Source organism: Hippocampus zosterae, chromosome 20 (genome assembly GCF_025434085.1).
Source record: "Hippocampus zosterae strain Florida chromosome 20, ASM2543408v3, whole genome shotgun sequence".
Lineage (NCBI taxonomy): Eukaryota > Metazoa > Chordata > Actinopteri > Syngnathiformes > Syngnathidae > Hippocampus > Hippocampus zosterae.
In genome coordinates this window covers 10,327,920-10,347,823 of record NC_067470.1, presented here as the reverse complement: position 1 = coordinate 10,347,823, position 19,904 = coordinate 10,327,920, and the positions used below count along the sequence as shown (strand labels likewise).

At 43.2% G+C, this 19,904-nt stretch overlaps 1 protein-coding gene across 1 annotated transcript in view; it reads right to left on the bottom strand.

Annotated features, from left to right (window-relative positions):
- Nucleotides 1-19,904, bottom strand: part of ptprn2 (protein tyrosine phosphatase receptor type N2) — a 132,178-nt gene that overhangs the window by 11,346 nt on the left and 100,928 nt on the right. The window contains exons 12-16 of the mRNA XM_052054086.1: nucleotides 17,392-17,607; nucleotides 12,480-12,686; nucleotides 7,403-7,550; nucleotides 6,141-6,214; nucleotides 2,660-2,737 (exon numbers count right to left, since the gene is read on the bottom strand). Of these exons, the coding sequence (XP_051910046.1) occupies nucleotides 2,660-2,737; nucleotides 6,141-6,214; nucleotides 7,403-7,550; nucleotides 12,480-12,686; nucleotides 17,392-17,607 (723 nt within the window). The remainder of the gene's footprint in view (nucleotides 1-2,659; nucleotides 2,738-6,140; nucleotides 6,215-7,402; nucleotides 7,551-12,479; nucleotides 12,687-17,391; nucleotides 17,608-19,904) is intronic.

The window sequence follows — 19,904 nt, the reverse complement described above, 5'->3', positions numbered from 1 at the left end:
GTACAAAATTGTGTCAGATACAGCCCGGAAGGTGGATTGTCCCATCTGCAACCCCTTCTCAAGGTTTCTCATTTTCCACAGATGTTTTTTTTTTCCAGTTTTTTTCCCCCCCAAAATCTGACTTGACAAATCTACACTGATCACCACAAGCAGAATTATAATTATAGTTGAATATGTATTCCAAATAATCTCTCTTTAAGAACGCATTTATTATTTTGCAGCGCGGTCAGCAAATAACATTGCCCAGAAGTCATTGCTTGTTATCCCACCCACAGTCATGATTTCATGAAATGAAATGCTACGCACATATAAAATACAAGCAGGAACAAACCAAACTAAAAAGCAGCATTTGGAATCGTAAAGAATTAAGAGTCACTTTCTGACAATAACTGACATCAATCTCGTCCAATGACATTCACTGACTCATTTTTGTTTAGGCCTGAAAGAGTGAGAAAACTACTGTTCAACTCAGTGAATGCAAGCCTGATTTTGCATCCCTGACCTCCAAGGCCCCCCACCTACGTAATTGGAAAAGATGCAGCATTGGGTTCATGGCATGAGAATCTGTGTGTTTGGGTGCCGATAAAAAATTGACGCTAGTCTATTCACCTGGCACAAACACCAACAAACAAATACAAAACAATTATCGCTGTTTCATTTGAGCCACTCAACACAGTGGAATAGAATGAGAGGGGGTGGGGAAACTTCCCACACAATTTGCAGTTAAAAGCTAGCGAGCTATTGCGTTGTTAATTAACTTCGAGCCTATTGTCGCCTATGAGAAGCCATTTTTCCAGGAAGTCCCAGCTTGAGAAAACTTTCTGCGTGCGATGGAGAAAGGAAGAGAGGGTTCGTGCCTGCTTCGCACTCCCGTTACGCGACTGCGCAGGCGATGGTCTCGCTAATTACTACAGTGGGCGTCTTATTAACACACAGGGACGCCATTTGGCCAGCATGCATCATTTAGTGCGCACCTCCACGGAAGTGGTCGGCCGTGTTTAACAACGGCTTGTGGCTCCGGGTGATTAATGGTGCATCGGGCAAGGAATGGGAATACATTAGCCTTGTTATTGGCACTGCAAGACTCGCAAATCATCAGCAGTTTTATCACAAACTGCGTTTGTGATTTTGCATCTGGTGTGTCTGCCTTGTCCACCTGGGGGCGGCATCGCACATACAGATGGATATATTGCTCATTTAGGTGTTTTTATGAATCCCAAAATTTCGTAGCCGTACTGCCTGAAAGCAGCAGCCAATCATGTCCTAATTAAAACTTAAATGGGATTTATTATAATTCCTCATTGAAATCTTCTCTCAGCTCATCGGTACGGCACTAATACTGGTCTTTGTACAGAGGATATATAATGTACTAGCTGGTTCGCCGCCCTCCGGGCGGCTCATCAGCTAGTTCCTGCGGAAGGCTGGTAAGGTGGGCTTCCGGCCCACAAAAGTGTTGTTGCTTGGTTCAACTTTTTGTTCATCTTCATTGCTTATCGTGAAAATAAAGAGATGTTTAGCTCTACTAAATAACTAACAATTTTATTGCAATGCTTGTGGGTAGACAACATTTTTTCGCTAAGATGCCCGCGCGATTGTAGTGAGCCACTGTCTGAGCGGCGCGCAGTGGCGGCGCGCAGTGGCGGCGCGCAGCGGCGCGGTGAAGTAGGTACGTTTTGAAAAGGGACAGACGGAAGGACAGACCGCGTGCGGGATGACGCGCAATATATATATAGATATAATGTAATTGCGGTTACATTGCCCCGCTACAAGTGTTGTGGACTTTGTGCTTCAGTATAGCACATGTCAGTGAAGTATTAAACTCGTACTTAGTGCATCAGTACAAAAATTAATTTGTCAAATGATCTGCCCCCCAAAAAAAAAAAAAAAAAAGAAAAAACGGAAACCGCAAGCACGAAAGACAACTTCAAGCTGTTTCTGCTCCTCATCACGACGTAACGTAACTAAAACAAACAACACATCGGATCTTATTCTTGTGCTTCCATAGGTGCTACTAGCTTGTTTAGCAACAGAGGTCAAATAACAGGTTCAGCAGTTTCAGTTTGTGGAGCGCATACTGAACGTTTGTGGTTAAGGTGCCGGTCACCTTCGAACGATATTTTGCAGGGGACTTGTTTACAACTTTGATTCATCTGAGAGGCTGTTTACACGCCTTAGTAGGTTTTATTGTTTTGCTTAGCAATAGAGTTTACGTCCAGCAGTTACGTTGCACGTCCTTGGAACAATAGTGTTCTTTCTACTCTTTGATTTGTCTTTTTACAAGTGGGGAAAAAAATCTTATTTTTTTTCCGAAGTAGGGAAAAAAATGCTTTTGTCATCTTTGAAATTGGGCCACAGGACTCCGACTGTTTGAAGAAATGTCATCTTGTGAGAAGTGTTAAGCATTGCTTAAAGCGTCAAGCTTGTTAAAAATATTGTTGAGAAAATATTTTTAGCAGGTACAATACACGAGAGGCGCAAAGTGGGGGCTTGCTGATCTCCCACTGAGAGCTCCCATCACAAAGCAAAGAATGTGTAACCCACATGTCCCCGCCGTCTTTTCTCCCCACTGTGTGCGTCTCCGCTGCGATTATTCGGAAACCTCACGGCTGAAGAAGCAAATCACTTTGAGTGATGGGAGCGGCGGCAGGACGAGACTTACCTGCCAGAAGTCGGCCACGGTGGAGGGAAGCGGACCCTGCGATGCGATGTAAGTAGGGTTGCGAGGGTCGTGGTCCATCTGGGAGTGAGAAAACACAATGTCACGCAGTGCTTGGATGGAAAACCCGCAGGTCGGACACCGGCTTAAATCCGCCATCTGGATGGAGACCATCACGTCCTCCCTTTACGTTCGCGGAGATATTCGGCACCTCCCTCTTGTCCGCCAATGAGATTTATGTTTGAACGCGTCATCAAGCGCAAAAGTGATTGTTGAGCGCAAGTCTCAAAGTCCTTGAAGTGCCCATGCAGTTTTTGCCAAAAAGACACAAACTAACATTGCGTGATGATGTCATTGCGTCATTACGTCGCACTGTGGTACGTACAGCTTAAAATAGTTATGCTGTAAAAGTACCAACAACATAATCACTAAAATACATATTCATCAAAAACCACTGAAAGCCACTTTAACATTCGACACGGTTTGAACATCAACATGGCGCTTAAATTTGGAAAATGATTCAATTAAACTGTGTTGTACAGAAAGTTAAAAACAACAAACAGAATTTTATAAAGGTTGGAAAACAAATATTCCTTATCTTTAAAATCAATTCAATGATGTACAGTTTCTTAAACATCACAGACACGCACAAGAAGGAGATCACTGGAACACTGTTGTAATTCAGCAAAACATTTTCTTTTTCATGCTTTCTGCTTTTAAGATTCTTCACATGTTTTTTGCTAGAGGAGAAATGTGAGGGTGGGGGCGAAATTGCCCTAGCTGAAATTAAAGGCAAACGCGAGCGCCGCCGTTTCGTTTTGCCAATCTCAAGGACACAGACGCGCTGCAGCCGCCGTCGCTGGAATACTAAAACGCAAACATGAAAGAGTGGTCCTGTGTTTTCGAGCCGTCCTCTTCTCTGCCGTGGCGAGAAGAACGGCGCGGGCGGAGGAAGTCGTTTTTTGTCATCTCTTTTGGTTTGGTTATAAAACTGCTCGCAAAAAAAGTCCTATGCCCATTCGCCACTTTAGCCTCGTGTAATTATAAATACTGTTAGGTACTACTTGAAAAACACAGTATGCATGTGGCTGGTTGGGCTTTGACCTATTAACTCGTATATAAACGTTCTATAATAATTAACGATCACAATCTTAAACATTGGCACCTCACGTTCGGCGAGACGCAAGGTGCATTCAAACTCAGTTGAACAAAACCGAATTAAGTCCCTAGAAGCAGTAAATGTTAATTTTGTCACTTCCTGGTAAGTCATGATACCTAATCAAACCACGAGGCTTCCATCCTTCCGTCTTCAATAATATTTTATGACACAGAGGCTGAAATAAAACAAAATCCAAATATTTTGCAATCCTTACGACTTTTTAAAGTCCTGGATAGAAGTAAAAATATTAAGTGTGTAAAAAGAAATGTTCGTGAAAGCATTCAATCGCGTCGTTTTACACTGTTTTGTTGAACTAATACGAATAAAATGAGTTGTTTCGCTGTCAGCTATTATTTCACTGCTTTAACTGATATTTTTTACTTCCTACTTTTGTTTTCGCTTAAAGTTACGCAAAAGACTTGATCCGTTTTGTCAGCTGCGGCTTGTTGCAAACAAAGCTGTTGTGTCCGTAAAATATTTCTCTTCAGTCAAACTCAATCTTATATCATACAAAACCACAGTATTGAGACCATTATACATCAGCAAATATGATCAGGCTGTACCCCCTCCCCCCAAAAAGAATGAGACCAAATCTGTCCTGGTGTAAAAAAACTTTTCGGTTTCTACCAGTGCAAAAGTTCGTGTGGAGCCCCGTGGTGCGAACAATACGGGTTTTGTTCCTGACTACTTAGGTATTGCTGCTGACGACCCCGGTATTGTACTGGGCTCCCTCAGACTCTCTTGATATCGTCCAGGACAGCTCAAATGTACTTACTGACTACCCGATTATTGTTTCTGACTACCAAAGTATTGTCATTGCCTGTCAGGGTATTATTCCTGACAATTCCAATCGTGTGGCCCAGTGCAGAGGTATGATTCCAGTTAAGCTTCCTATGTGGAGTTTGCATGTTCTCCCTGTGGGTTTTCTCCGGGTACTCAGTTTTTCCTCCCACATTCCAAAAACATGCATGACAGGCTGATTGAACACTCTAAATTGTCTCTAGGTTTGCGTGTGAGCACAGATGGTTGTTTGTCTCTGTGTGCCGTGCGAATGGTTGGCAACCGGTCCAGGGTCTCCCGCGCCTACTGCCCGAAAACAGCTGGGATAGGTTCCAGCAAGCGACTCAGATGAGGATAAAGTGGATCAGAAAATGGATGGATGGATGGATTGTGGCAAGTATCATGGAAGTCGTCATCTTTGATTTGCTTTCGCGGGCCACTTAAAATGATGTGGTGGGCCACATTTGGTCCCCGGGCCTTCAGTTTGACACTAGTGCAATGTTTGTACCTGAGAATTGCACCTAAATACTTCAATATGTTCTAACTCCTTGAGTATTGTTTCAGAGTATTGTCCCTGAATGTCCTACATGACGACAAACTACTACAGCATTACTCCCAACTTTTTGGCTCTCGTTCCTGACAACACGATGAGAAATGGTTGTGAATGGGACCCGCTGTCTTTCTCGGCCAAGTCGTACCGCATGCAGTCAATCCTGTGTGTTTGCGACGTTTGGGTGACTGGAGACTGCTAGTTAGCTCATTAGCTTTTGTGAACTCCCCGGGAAAGAAAAGAGCCCGATTATTTTTGGTGGGACGTTGCTGCCTCGGAGCTAATGAAAAGGAAGAAGCCACATTGACAGACATAATTATCGGTTTTGCTAGACACAGCCAGGGGTCCCTATTGTGGTGTAATTACCCTCTTTGCATCCGCCCACCCCTTCTGTGTCCTGCCCTTCCTTGCCCACTTGCAACCCTTCGGTCGTTTCACCCCCCCACTGCACAAAAAAAATGTTTTTGTTGTTGCGCGCAACCTTGAAAAAGCGAGGTGTGAATATGCCATCTGAGAAAATGGAGCATGTAAAAGCGCGGATTGTTTGTTTGAGAGGCACATTAAGCTTTTAGCGCAGCTCCCTCCTTTATCTGCTCGGAAAATTCCGACTACTGTGTTTGAAATGCATAGCTTCCTGTTGATGGAGTCCCTGCGCAGCAGCCTCGGGGGAAATCACAACTGACAACATGTGGTGGTTGTGGGAGTGCTAAAAAAAATAGCCTTGGCCCTCTCCCACCTACTTTTGGATATACTGTATCGGATATGTATTTGCCTGTAACAAAAGATGCTTATGTGGTTTCTTTTTTCTTAGTTTGTACAGATGAAAAAAATGAGGTTATCTCAAAGCACTGATAGATCCACGTGGATTTGAGCTTGGAGAAGTTAAGTTTTGAAAGAACAAAAAAAAGGATCAATATACTCAAATCTATGACAAATCAAACGGGAACGGCAGATCCAACCTAACCCCTCGAAAAAAAAAAAAATACAATACTCACGATTGGACTGGCGTTGATGTAATCGGAGCCGCTGTGGTTATTCTCCGCTTTCAAGGTGATCCTGGAATGATCATCTGAAAGAAAAATGCATAATTCATTAGTGTGTTTTCCCTCCTTGGCACCCCGCGTTGAAAAAAAAAAACCCCACAAAAATGAAACTGAGAGAGGATGCGTGTGGAGAAGAGCACTTTCATCACTCTTTCATCATGGCACAAGTCCGGAATCTCTCCACCTCCAATAAGAAAAAAGTCCCTCAACTCCTTTATATCTCCATGAAAATCTCCACACTCAACGTTCCTGTTTTAACACGTCGCTTTGAGTGACAGCCAAGCTTCTAATCTCAGATCTTCAAGTGTTATACGCAGTCAAGAGTGGACGGTTGTGTCATCATTGATTGACAGTTAACTTAAAAAAAAAAAAGAATAAGCCCATTGCTACTTGGCGTCAACTAATTCCCATATTAGGGCACGGCAATGTGTGACGAGAGCATTTTGGAACATGCCGCGGTAAGAAAACAGTCTCAACACAGCAGCCCCCAACCTTTTTTTTGCCCCACAGACCGTTTTAATGTCAGATATATTTATTTTCAGGGACCGGCTTAATAAATACAACGGCCGGTCCTATCTGGCCGCAACACTCTCTGTTCGCTATGGTAATGTTTAATTAAACGTGCCTTCAAAATAAGATACACCGCAAATACAAAGTGCATGAAAAATACCATCGTCGCATCTTATGCAGAGTGGACTTGGTGCGTGGGAATCTCCCGTTGAAATAAATCTGTATTTTAAGCATCTTTGGAAAGAAACTTTCTAAAGTCGCTTGTATTTGCTAGCTCCTGGTTTTCATTTTAGTACTAACCTATCACGTGACTGAGAAGTGCGTCTTTAGCCGACTAAGAGTGACATACTGTAAATGGATGTAATAGAGAATCCGGTCATTTTTCAAAATGAATCATCTTTCAGATTCTGTAATGAATAAAATGGAAGTAATGTCAGTTATTTAATCTTTCTGTGTGGCTCAGTACCAAATGACCCACGGACCAAAACCGGTCCGCGGCCCGGGGGCCACTGTTGTAACCGACTACCTCGCTATGTATTATATTTACTATTCTTACCGACTACTTGTGGAATAATTCTGACCACCCAGGTATCATTGCTGACTATCCAAGTGTCTTTATAGACTATCTTAGCATAGTTCTAGACTAGGTTTGTGAATGAAAGCTGCGGTTTCCCACTTTGGGAGGGGGGGGGGGCGGCACTCACATGCTAGCACGGCGTCTGAGCGGTTCTTCCTGGTGCTCTGCTCACTCTGGGCAATGCTGCAGGTGGCGGGTTCTGCCTGGTATGAACACAGGGCCTCCCATTCGCGCTCCAGACGGTTCTTGTCCTTCAGGTGGTCCTCCATGTACGACTGAGGGGAAAACAAGAGTTCCATTTCACACCGCAAGCCTGAAAAATGCCTAGACTGGCAGTAGCTGGCAGGTGGGGGAAGGGGTGGGTAGTTTGAGGGGGTGTGGAGAACACAATTAAGACTTTGGAGAGGTTTGTCAGCTGTGAGAATACTTGTGAGGTGTGTTCCAGTCTTGTCCTTTACCGTTTGCATTGCCACTGATAAGACTGTCTGCGTTGAAGGCGTCGCTTGCAGAGGACAAAATTGAATTCGCTCAAGAGACAAAGACGGCAAAAGAGAAGGGGGTTGTTGTGTGTGTGTGTTTGTGTGTATGTTCTCTCAAATCAGGGCAAGTCTTAGGGAGCTTATGGGATGTAGCTGGCAAGGCAAGAATGTTTATTTATTTATTTTTAAAGCACACACCATGTTACCCCCATTTCTGTCCAGTATTATGGCTCACCTCCGGATGGGGGGGTTAAATGGTTTAGTCTGCTATTGTGCGGGGCCGAAGATTACAGACTCATAAACTGATGTCAGGGATCAGCTGGCTACTACAATGAAAGCGATACTCACACGCCTGTCGGGTTTATCCCATATTAAAGACAGCGTAAGTAGTCTGAGCGGCTTCATTGTTCCAGTCTGTGCTGTCTGTCAAACGCAAAAAGCACATCTTTGCGGAAAAAAAATATATAAATGCCGCTGAGATGATAATCACAAATAGGCCTGTCCAGCACACAATGGGTAATTACCTTTTGATGGTTAATGAATTCACATCTCCAACAGGATATTAGGCGAGTCCTTAAGACGCATACAAATGGAACTAATGATGGGAATCAAAGTTTATTGTTAGATATGCAAGCTAAATTGCCACAGAGGTCCTAAAATCAAGCGCTCATGATTAATGCAGGGGACATAATGAGACAGAACAGTGTGTTCCACCGCCATCTTTAATAGCAGGCTCCTAAAAATCTATTTGTTCTCTGCTGTTGCCGGGAGCTTTTAATTTCATGAAGGAAAATCCATATTTTCTCAGTATTTGGATGTCATCCAGAAAAAAACACCTTTTCTCTGAAATAAATTTTCAATTTTTTTTCCAATAATAACTACAGTCATATATCAGTTCCGTTCAAAAACCGATTTGTTCGAAAACCAAAACCACAATCTTAAAAAAAAAAAAGATTTATTGAACTTGTCTGCTCACAATTACTCACGTCACTTCCTCGTGTAAGGAAGGCGAGAGGACTCAAGCGGCGCATTCAAGTGTGCTCAGTTTGGTCGAGAACCGATTTTTGGTTGCAATCGAGGCATAAAAAAAAACCTAGAAATTTTTGGTCGAAAACTGATTTGGTCGAAAACAGAGACGATCGAAAACCGAGGTTTGACTGTATATTCAATTTTTTATTTTTGGATGTAATTCTACTTTTGGCCACTGGCAGGCAGGGCACAACTGTGTTAAACACTGTGTACATTTGAAGGAAGAAGAGAAATCAGGAAGGGTTTCAAGTGCAGCCTCAATTTTCCTGAACAGATTATTATTGAATATCTATGATCCTGCATTTTACGCCTACAGCAGGGCACAGCTGTAGGTTCATTATTAAATTATTTCGAATGTGTTTATATTTCTTTAAAGTGTGTTCCAAGATCTTAAAGAAATGCCTAAAAATACCATGCAAACATGCCTGGAAATATTTAAATCGGGTATTGATTATCATGGACAATCCCTTGATGGAAGGGAATTAAGCGTACTATTGTTCCTTCCTACAAATTGGTTCCTTAGGCCTATCTGAGTGTTCTTTCCAATACATGAGTCATAGAGTATATTTACATGAGGAGAAAATTTGAATCCTTTTTTCCATCACTGCCTGTCACCTGTCATGTTGTATCCGACTCCCCGGCATCACATCTGCTCCCAAGTGCATCCCATTCCATTCAAACGACACAGTGAATTGATTGCCTTCTACATTCAGATTTTTCCTTTAACGCTACGCAGCCAACAGGGCCCCTTATCAAGGCAGTGAGCTCCCGGCGGGAGGCGGTGGACCGCAGCTTATTCCGCAAGACAGGCTCGCGAAGGTTTAGCGAATGTGGGAAGGATTACGTGTGCCAATCAGGGACTTGGTACGGGGGAGGCCTGAGTGTCAGGGAAACAATGTCTAATCCCATAAGCAGTCTGCTCGGCGGCCGAGGCTGCTGGGTGAAATCGGGATGAAGGCGGACGACAAACAACAGGTAACACATTACTGTCAAATTAAAACTAACAGTAGCCTTCGACAGTCTGCAAAAGGAAGGGCGGGGGTAAGGGGGATGTTGATGTGATATGGCTCACGCTCTGTTCTTTAATACAACGCACTGATCATCCTCAAGATTCCGGAAATATTTATGGGTTTCTTACGGGAGCTGTTTCCTCTCTCTAAATTGGTTCATGGTGCCTTTGAGTTACAAGAGTCGTTTTCTTCATTAATCTTGATTGTATGTTGTGTCGACCCACAGACTGTTTTTGCCTGTGACATTCATTGGAGGAGAATATGTTGTAGCAGCGTGTTACTCATCAATAGACAAACTTTCAGCTGTTGGAAAAATAAAGTTGCTTTCAAACTGACGTCGTCGCTAAACTTGGCCCATCCCCTGTGGCATATTTGAAATTAAAATGATAACTAATTGAGCTCTGAAATTAAATTACAGAAATCAGGAGTATGAGAATGTGAACGTCATGCCCAGGGCACTATGAATAAATGCCTGGGTCCTATAGGCTCTCCGAACTGTCCACAAGAGAAATATTTTTGCATGCAGCCTGTGAGGTGCTGTCCATGGTCCTGAAATGAGCATCAAAGGTCCTGGTGTGTTTGCACAGTACAGTGAAAACACCATTCATCGTAAGGGGGGAGACATACGCACATGCTTTTAATTTTAGAACATCTCAAATGAAATATTTTTATGTCATAAATCAATTGATTAAGTACGATATATGGAATTAAGCATGGGAAAAATTATATTCCTTAAATTAGACTCCGTTAGTAATCGTGTGAGAACCTGACGGGTGACAAACCCGGAAATGTGACGTCACTTTAGGAAAACAATAGTGGGGCTCGATGGAAAGTGTACAAAGGCAGTCAGGAATCGATTCTGAAAGAGACGTTTCAAATTTATCGAGGGGGATCCAGTAGTATGACGAGTTGGAGGAAGGGGAGATTATTGGCAAGACCATACATATACAAGCCATATACTCAGAATGTGGAAAATGTTGTGCCCGAATGGCTGGACATGGAGTGGAGACGAGACCCATCAGAATTGTAAGAACGGTAAGCTATTTCGGCTACGGTTATTAGCCTAGCGCTATTGTTTGCGAAGAAATAAATCTGCCATACAACGGATTGGTCCAAAGGATGAACCACAATCTAGTGGGGGAACATTATCGAGCCATTTTGGCGATTGGGTCATCGACTCTATGCAAACGAGCAAACGGCATATCGAAGCAGCTCCGAATGAGCAACAAGGAGCCGATGACTCAGCACACGTAGGCCTCCAATTTCACTTTCAAAGTTACACAAGACCTTCCTTTTTCTTTTTTTCTTTTTTTTTGCAGTGCGAGTGTGTGAGCTTTGGAACGCTGCGTATTCATCACCCGTCTCCACACGGCGAGCCGCTCCAAATAGCGAGAGTGCGACAGAGAGATGAGATCAGAGGGGCAAATATAGGCCCGAGATGAGCGATAAGGAGGCAATCACACACACGGTTTGATGGGAGATGACGGCAGGGGAATGTTAAGAAGAGCCCCGCCTAAGTCCCCCCTTTCCAAAATCCAGCCGTTCCTCAATAATTCCTCTTTCAAAAACAATAGCACATGTACAGTATATAAGTATACAAATGTTTTCAAAATCCATGATTTAAAAAAAATATATATACTGTATGTTGAGACCTCATGTTTGCTACATACAAAACGTAGGCTTAGCGCCGGGTAGCCGGCCATCAGCGTAAAATATTAGCGCCCAGTGTGGAATCTAATTTCAAACTTGGACTTTTGAACTGAAGAACAGATCACTCACGACACTACGCTTGGCAAATAATAAGAACAGCCCGCCTCCTCGAAGTGATTCACAGGGCCCCTTATTGTTGTTAACGCCGTGCTATTGTCGCCACGTTCAAAAAGGAGGGTTGGGGTAGGGGTGGCACAAACAAGCCTTGACGAGCGTGAGGAAAAGCCATCTATTAGCAACACTACAAGGCATTACTCACATTCCGTCTCATTCATTACAGCACCCCCCCCCCCCCCACATATAATAGGCAGACGTGGCATGTGATTAATGCGCCCGCCATTATTGGAAACACTGCCAGGCATCTATCCGTCTCTTTATCAAGCTTGTCTCAAATGAATGACGTGCTGCAAAATTAAAACAATCCATTGTGTGGATGTGTGGAAGGAAAAGCTCTTTTCCATCCAAAAAGACAATCATTGGGAACAGCCACATCGGGGAAAAATATATTTTAGGAGGGGGGAGGGGGGGGGGAAGTTGAGCTTATTTTGCTGCAGCGGTGAGCAGGTAAATGGCCAGATAAAGAGAAAAATCACACACACCCACACACACACACACACACATTCCTGTACTTGTGGCACAGTGAGGACTAAGTTTAAAAAGAGCCTACAAAGCGAGGACACACACACACACAGACAAGCTAACCTTACATTCGAGAAACCGCTACGAACCTCCACTCAAAACATCAGAATGTTAAGAAACCAAATGCCATCAACCTTCGATGTTGGCAGTTGCTGCCGTCAGAACAAAAACAAGACGGGTTTTTAAGAGCTCTTGTTCGTCTGTAGAGTAACAGCGAACGGTGTGGCGTGGTGTTTTGAAATTGTGCTTCTTCAGACAGCAAAGTAGCTGAGAGCGACGTAGCACACCCCATTTGGTCCCAATTGCATTTCCAAACGGAAGATCTGATTACGCTCACCAGTATCATGTGACCTGTGGAGATGTCCATGTTGGACGGCACGGGCTCCTCGCACCAGGAGGAGGTGCTGCTGCGCGCCGATGGGCTGCCGGCCCCGGGGCCGTCGCTGAACTGGGAGGACACGCTGTTGAGACGCGAATGGCGCAGAGTCTCAGGACGCTCCACGCGCTCCGACGCCCGGATGGCCATACGCTGACGACACAGCTCCTGGGAGGAGAGGGAGGGGATGTTATTTAAAAAAATATTATAATTCAGTCATTTGAAAATCAGGGCGTGGCCGTTTGCTATTCACACCTGCATCCAGTACAAAGTCTTGACTATGTATGTCCTGCTGCCTGCCAATCTGCTGACTATTCTTTCTGCTGTTCACATTGTCTCTATTTTCATGGATGCAGTACTGAACCATCCACATCTGATTCTTGATGTTCACACAGTACAGTACATTAGTCTCTGCTCGATCTCATTCCTTGCTGTATTATGCAAGATATTTGTGGATGACTGATTATTTGACGTCTCAGTTGCTGGTACTGTGCACTTTACTGCTGTGACACTGGAATTGCCCACTTGCAGGTAAGAATAAAGGCCGATTCGACTATCGTGTTCCATTGTTAAGAAACATGGCTCTGATTTTAAGATTCTCCTCCCCACCCCTCCAAATAAACAATATGCTACCCCGCACACTCCTCCAAAACAAATCAGACATTTAAAAGATGGATTAAGGAACCTTTCCCCCAAAACAATTCAGGAAAGCTCATCCATCATTCAAATAACCAGCCGGGACTGGGATGCATTCATGAATTATATTCTGGTGCATACCTCCAGTTTGCCAACAAAAAAATGCTTCCCCCCTACTTTGATCAAGATTACAAAGTGACTCAGCTTCTTCTTTTCTTTTCCTTTATTTTTTATTTTTTTAATTATTTTTTGTTGTAACTATTGCTCTCCTGTGCAGTCCAAATATGAAGACGGGCCATTTGACAAGCAAAACGTGTCACTCTGCTGAGCTGTAATTACCGGTTTGGTTCGTGACATGTCAGAAAATGAGCCAAAATGTCAAACGTTGTATTCCAAAATGTCTTATTTTGAAAATACAATCAGATAACAGTTTTAAAGTCAACAAGGTGTCTAAACCATTCATCGATTATCAAAATTCTATTTTACATGTGCACACACAAACACACACACACGCTCCCACACACACACACACACACACACACACACACACACACACACACACACACACGCACGCACGCACGCACGCACGCACGCACGCACACCCACACACACACACACACACACGTATTAAAAAATACATAGATACTGTATACGGTATTTATTGCTATAAAGTACACTCACTACATACTCTTGCCTTTTGGTTACATTCCCATTTGCCTGTCAGGTATTGATTCATGTGGAACTGCCGCTGCTGACTCTTGAACGCCTTATGTGCTGTATGCATGTACCCTATACATTTTATTGATCCATTACAGTACAGTTGCTATATACAATGCTGCAGACTACCTTCCGGATTGTTTCTTCATGTACACCTGACAAGTACACAGGAGCTGTCATTTAAAATGGTGCTTGCACGCTGCGTAATGTAATTCCAACTAAATGTGCAAATTTGATTCTTTGTTACTCTTATACTTGTGTCTTTACCCGCCACTGTCTGTATGTATCCTGCAGTTAAAAAACAAAAAACAAAACGTAATTTCCCCATCACACGAGTAATAAAGGCTTTTTCGATCTTATTTTATGTCTGACACTCTGTCTCATTTCTTATCTGTTCCAAGTCACCATAATCTTTAAAAACCATCGTGTACCGTTTTCGGCCAGACACTTCCTTTAGAATTCATTTCCATGCTCAATAACGGCCGAGGCCTCCGAAAGGCATTGTGGAAGGCAACACGCGCTATCCGCTGATCTATCAACGTGATATTTCCCTGAGGGCTGCAGGGCCTGCTAAGCCCCTACTCCTGCATCTCCCCCACCTCTCGGCACCGTCAAGACTTTAATGATTAGAGTCATGAAGCGGCACCCTGAGTCTTGGCCTTGGGGTAACATCCAAGTCCACCTCATAATTCATTCGACTTCTCTGCTACAATGTGGGAAGGAGCTGGGTGCGGAGGGGAGATACCGACGGGGTTTTTATGACCCGGGTCTCTTGTCATAGTGTGAAGAACAACGAGAGGGAGCATCAATAATCCACACTCGTGCACCGCGGATGGACATTTTGGACACATTTGACTGAGGTTTCAAGTGGTGGCCGGGAGTTTCACATTATTCGTTGGGGGTGTTGGGTTACTGTCAAAGTCAACATCAAACAAAAGGACATGTTGTATATTTAAAACGACAGCTTTGCCACAGAAAAATCTGATTAGCTTAAGGCTAACAAACAATGCAAAACTCTGTTCGCTTGCTAACAGTGAGCAATAACTGTGGAGCGTTGTAAAATATAATGTAGTCGAGTGATGTTTTCATGATTAAAAAACAGATTACAAACATTGTTGTCAACTAAAATTATTATTTTTTATAAGCAATGGAATAATCAGAGAGATCTGGCATGCTAATGTCATATTACATAGTGTAGCTGTTGCTCGGCCTCACATACCTTACGTCACATTATTGTTTATTTTACGATCAATTGCTCAGTTTTTTTTAACTTAACTTTTCAAAGGATGTGATCATGAGATCTTAAGCCCTACACCTACATTATTTATTGTTCTTCGGCTTTACAATTGCTCGTATGTAAGTAATTGCTCGTAATTTACAGCTAGTATGTCCTCTCACTAGACTGCTCACATGAAAAAACAAAAACAAAATGAAATGTCTGTAGTGGGCACGACAGATCCCTTTTTTTGTACAAATGTACACCAACTTCAAAATAGCAATATTTTTTTTTGCCGGGAGTGGGCAAAGTTTGGTGCCTTTTTATTGATGTTTATACGGTCAAAAATGCGATTCTACACAAACCATATTGATGACTCTATGACTAATATTACCGACGGCAACAATAGGAACCTCGCAGTTGTTGCTCCTGGTTTCGTTGTTTCCAAGACATATGTGATCAAAAACTCCAAATTGTCTTTCCTGAATGCTTCTCTTTCAACAGTCTTGCAAGAGTAAACCTGATTAAATATTGAAAATGTTAACAAGTCACACAAGCTAAATGTGTTCTGAGTGCCACACCGGTCACAGCTGAGCCCCACCCTGGTGAATCAATATTTCCCCTTGCTACTGAAGCCCAGGGAGGGGGCCTGGGGGGGAGCAATAGGTCAGAGGGGATTCGAACACGTCTTGACAATACAAGAGTTCGTCTGCTTACCGCGGTTTAGCGTTCACTCCACCAACGACGCTTAATCCAGGAGAAGAGCCGCATTTGTAAATAAAGCCTCTTAAAGAAACTACAATGCATACGTTTTGGAATATATTTTTAAATTTGCACTTTTGTGTTGAACTACATGATTTTTTTAGGTGGTTAGAGTGTGTAGGGTGGTAAAACGAAGTGTTTTTTTTTCATATAATTTTTTTTGCATTTTTTACATAATGTGTTCTGTTGGACGACAGCGATTTTATGTTCAATGTGCCGGAAAGTGCTACGTTACAGCTGCAGCCGTTGTGAAAGATGAATTGGATTTGATTGCGGACAGTCTCTCCATACAGAGACGGCTCTCAGTGCTCTTTATGCTGGAGGTAATTTTCTGCTGCCGCAATTTCGATGCTGCTCTGAATCTGTGAAGGTTAAATTATTTAAGGTGGTGATTCTCATTCACAACCTACTCTAACTACGGCTTTGTTGTGTTCAACTTTTAAGTTCAATCCACTTGCCTTGAAGAACTGCTTGTTTTTAAATGTTCATTGAGGTTTACTTTTTAAATGGAACCTTGATGTGCCATACATTTCATTTGAATTATTAGTGAAGCATTTATTTGATAATGAAGTGCAGTGTTGCTGATCAAACTGTTCCTGACAAAAGAGTGACTGGAAATAATATAAAATCAAATTAAACTTCCCCGGGACCCTACTGAGGATCGAGCGGTACTACTTTAATATAATGAGAGAGTTCACACCTTTTCTTTTTGATGGTATAAAACCCCTGATTTACAAAACACTGCCAATGAGAGCATTATAATTCCATACAACATTTGTTTTAGAAAGTAGTTTCACGGGTTGCGGGCACCCTGTAGCCCATCTCAGCTGTCTTCAGGTTGTAGGCGGAGGTACACTGAACCGGTTGTCAGCCAATCACAGGGCACACACATGAATGAACAACCATTCGCACTCACAATCACACTTTGGGACAATTTAGAGTGTTCCATTAACTTGCCATGCGGGTTTTTGGAATGTGGGAATACCCGGAGAAAAGCCACGCAGGCACAGGGAGAACATGCAAACCCCACACAGGAAGTCCGGAGCCAGAATCGAACTCTGGCACCTCTGCACTGTGAGGCCGACGTGCTAACCAGTCAGCCACCGGGCTGCCCATCGTTGCACCTGCGCGATGTTTATATAGTATGATGCATGAGGTTGAGGTAAATGTTAGCTAAAATCCCTTTTTTTAATGGGTGAGGGGGGGGGGAATGATTGGAATCACAATTTTACAGTATGTCATGTTCTTTCACATTCTCAGTTTTATCGTATGCTGCTGAATAGCTCTTGAGGAAATATTTTACAGTTTAACCAGATTTTCTTTTCTTAATTTTGAACTTGACCATGACTTAGAAATACACAATTGTAATAAATAAGAATCATCCACTATTTTCAATGTGGAGTAGAAAAGGGAAAGTCTAAATCATGGACAAAAATGAGGCTGAGCGCGCATGTGCCTGTCCAGTGGCAGATTCGAGCTCGAGCATGCCGGCTCCCAATTGGCTAACGGCAAGTGTCGAGGGGGGTGGGGGCGTCTCCAAACCTGATAGGTTGCCGTGGCATCGCTGCTGGTGTCAGTGCCCAAGCCGGAGAGTTTCTCTTTCATGTGCAGGTGAGATTGCTGGCGCACACAGAAGAAGGTGGCTGACACCACCAGCACCACCAGGATGATGAGCACGCACAGCACCGAGAGAATCGCCAGCTGGCCCGACTCCACCCGGGTCTCCTTCACCACCGGGATGTGGCTCAGGCTTCCCCTCTGCAGACGACACAAGAGCCGGAAGCGTCACAGTCCAAACAGTACAGCACAGATGAAAAATCTGCGGCCATTGAAAGCATTTCGAAAACCCTCATAGAAACAAACGAGGACTGAGGTTGTAGTTACAGTTGCCCACGGAGGGTTGTTATGACTGTGAAACCACATCAATGTTTTATTCCCTTCTCTTGTTATATATGTTGTTACTGTCAAAATGTTGTGAGAAAATGCACGCAAGATCGCAACATTGTTTATTGCTTTGAACAACTCAAAATTTGGGTTCAGATTTTATCAAGCGTTATTGAAAGGACATGTTTAATTTGCTTTTGCGGTCCACATAAAATGATGTGGTGGGCCAGAAGTGGCCCCCGGGCCTTGAGTTGGACACACACGCTTTACAGAATCTGAATCATTTTGCTCTGTATGCGTCAGTAAGAGAGAGGGAATCTGCGGTAAGCGTATTACCCCCCCAATCATAAATAAAATCATAAAAAGGTTATGATTATTTAGTGATTAATAAATCACTAAATAATCATAACATTTGACATAATTTGGAAAGGTGTCTAAATATAGTGTCATTCAGGTTTAACCCCTTCAGGGATGGCGTTATCAGGTTACAGTGTGCATGAAAGGGTTAAAAGTTGATTTGAAGATTTGAATATATTTTGTGATGTTTCGCTCTTTTGACTTTACCAACAAACAAAATCACTACATGCAACCTGAAAAAAAAAATCAATCTCTCAGTAGCTGCCATAAAAGCCCGAAATCATTTAACCATACATGCTTACCACATGCCATTACTCTTTTCATACTTAAAGGCTTCTCTTTCGGAACAAAAATGGGCTTCATCTTGTCCAGCTCAGTCCATCAACTTCCTACTAATTAGCCAGCTAATGCCGGTCTCATAATGTGCATTGAGACAAGCCCCCATAACCCCCCCACCCCCCACCCCCCTTGTCCACTACTGCCTCCCACTACAGACATTCACAATCCCATTTAGAGTTGACAAGGCCAGGCCAGGCGCTGTGCAGCTGCATAGAGGTCGGTAGCCTAAAAGCTTGTGAGTTTAATTAGCTCCTGGCTGGATTAGGCTGCGAAGCGAGCGCACCGCCAATGGATAGCAAAGTCGTACGGATAGTGCGTGTTGGGTGGAGGAAGGTAAGATCTGAAATTATTTTTTGCCGCCACATATAAGATTGTTAAACCAGGGATCCTGTTTCTCTATATTTCTGTAAATACCACTGGAAAAGGGGTAGAGAAGAGATTGCAAAGAGCGGACAGAATGCAGTGTTTAAGGTCATATGGTTTCACCATGGCAACTGTTGTCACACTAGATACGGAAACGAGTCGCCTCAAAATTCATAACATGCAATTGTTTAGTCATGAAAACGCGGCAGCTCCTGTCACCCATACCCCTAAAAAACTCAGCCGACACGTGCAACATGACTGAGGGTTAGGGTTGTTCAGGGACTTAAAAGAGAAATTTCATAGCAGCTCCAGTAACACCCTAAAATAAGCCGCCATATGATCACCAAACACAATTGTTCAGTGACTTAAATTTTACGACTATGAAGGGAGCTGCTCTCCCATGTACGTTGAAACGAGTCGCATCATGATCACAAACATATTAATTGTTTCAATCCTTGAAAAAGTAGAAATTGCATAGTTTGGAAACACAAAGACTTATGGCTAGCTATCTCAGGAACTGCTCCCTTGCTACCCTAAAATGAGCCACATTGTGAGTACAAACATACAAAAAAAAGGGAAATTGTATATAGCAGACACACAAGGTCCGATGAGTAACACGGTAGCGCAAATAACACCCTAAAATGAAACGCCACGTGATCACAAATGTGCAATTGCTCCATTCCATACAATTGTTTACAGATACGCCGGGCAATGAGCCACATACTGCTTCACCAAGTCTCAAAACCAAAGCTAATTTCCACTGCAATACGATGATGTGACGTCTTACTTCGATGACATAACCTGACGCCTTCGTTGACATCCTCGTTTTGGCGGTTGCTGCTGTGTTTTAACATTTTTAGCAAAGCGGCATAAAGGTCAGACACATACTGTATGCCGATTAAGTGATCCATTCGTGGCCTTTTGCTTGTCATGATAAATACCAATGGATCCGATTCTAACAGCATCATCGAAAGCACCAATTGAGGAGATCTGTAAGGAGATCCGTAACAAGACATAACACCCAAAGACACACGTCAGCCAAATCACCACATTGTGACCCGAAAAACAAAACAAACTAAAAAAACTCAGTAATGAAATGTACCCCGATGTTC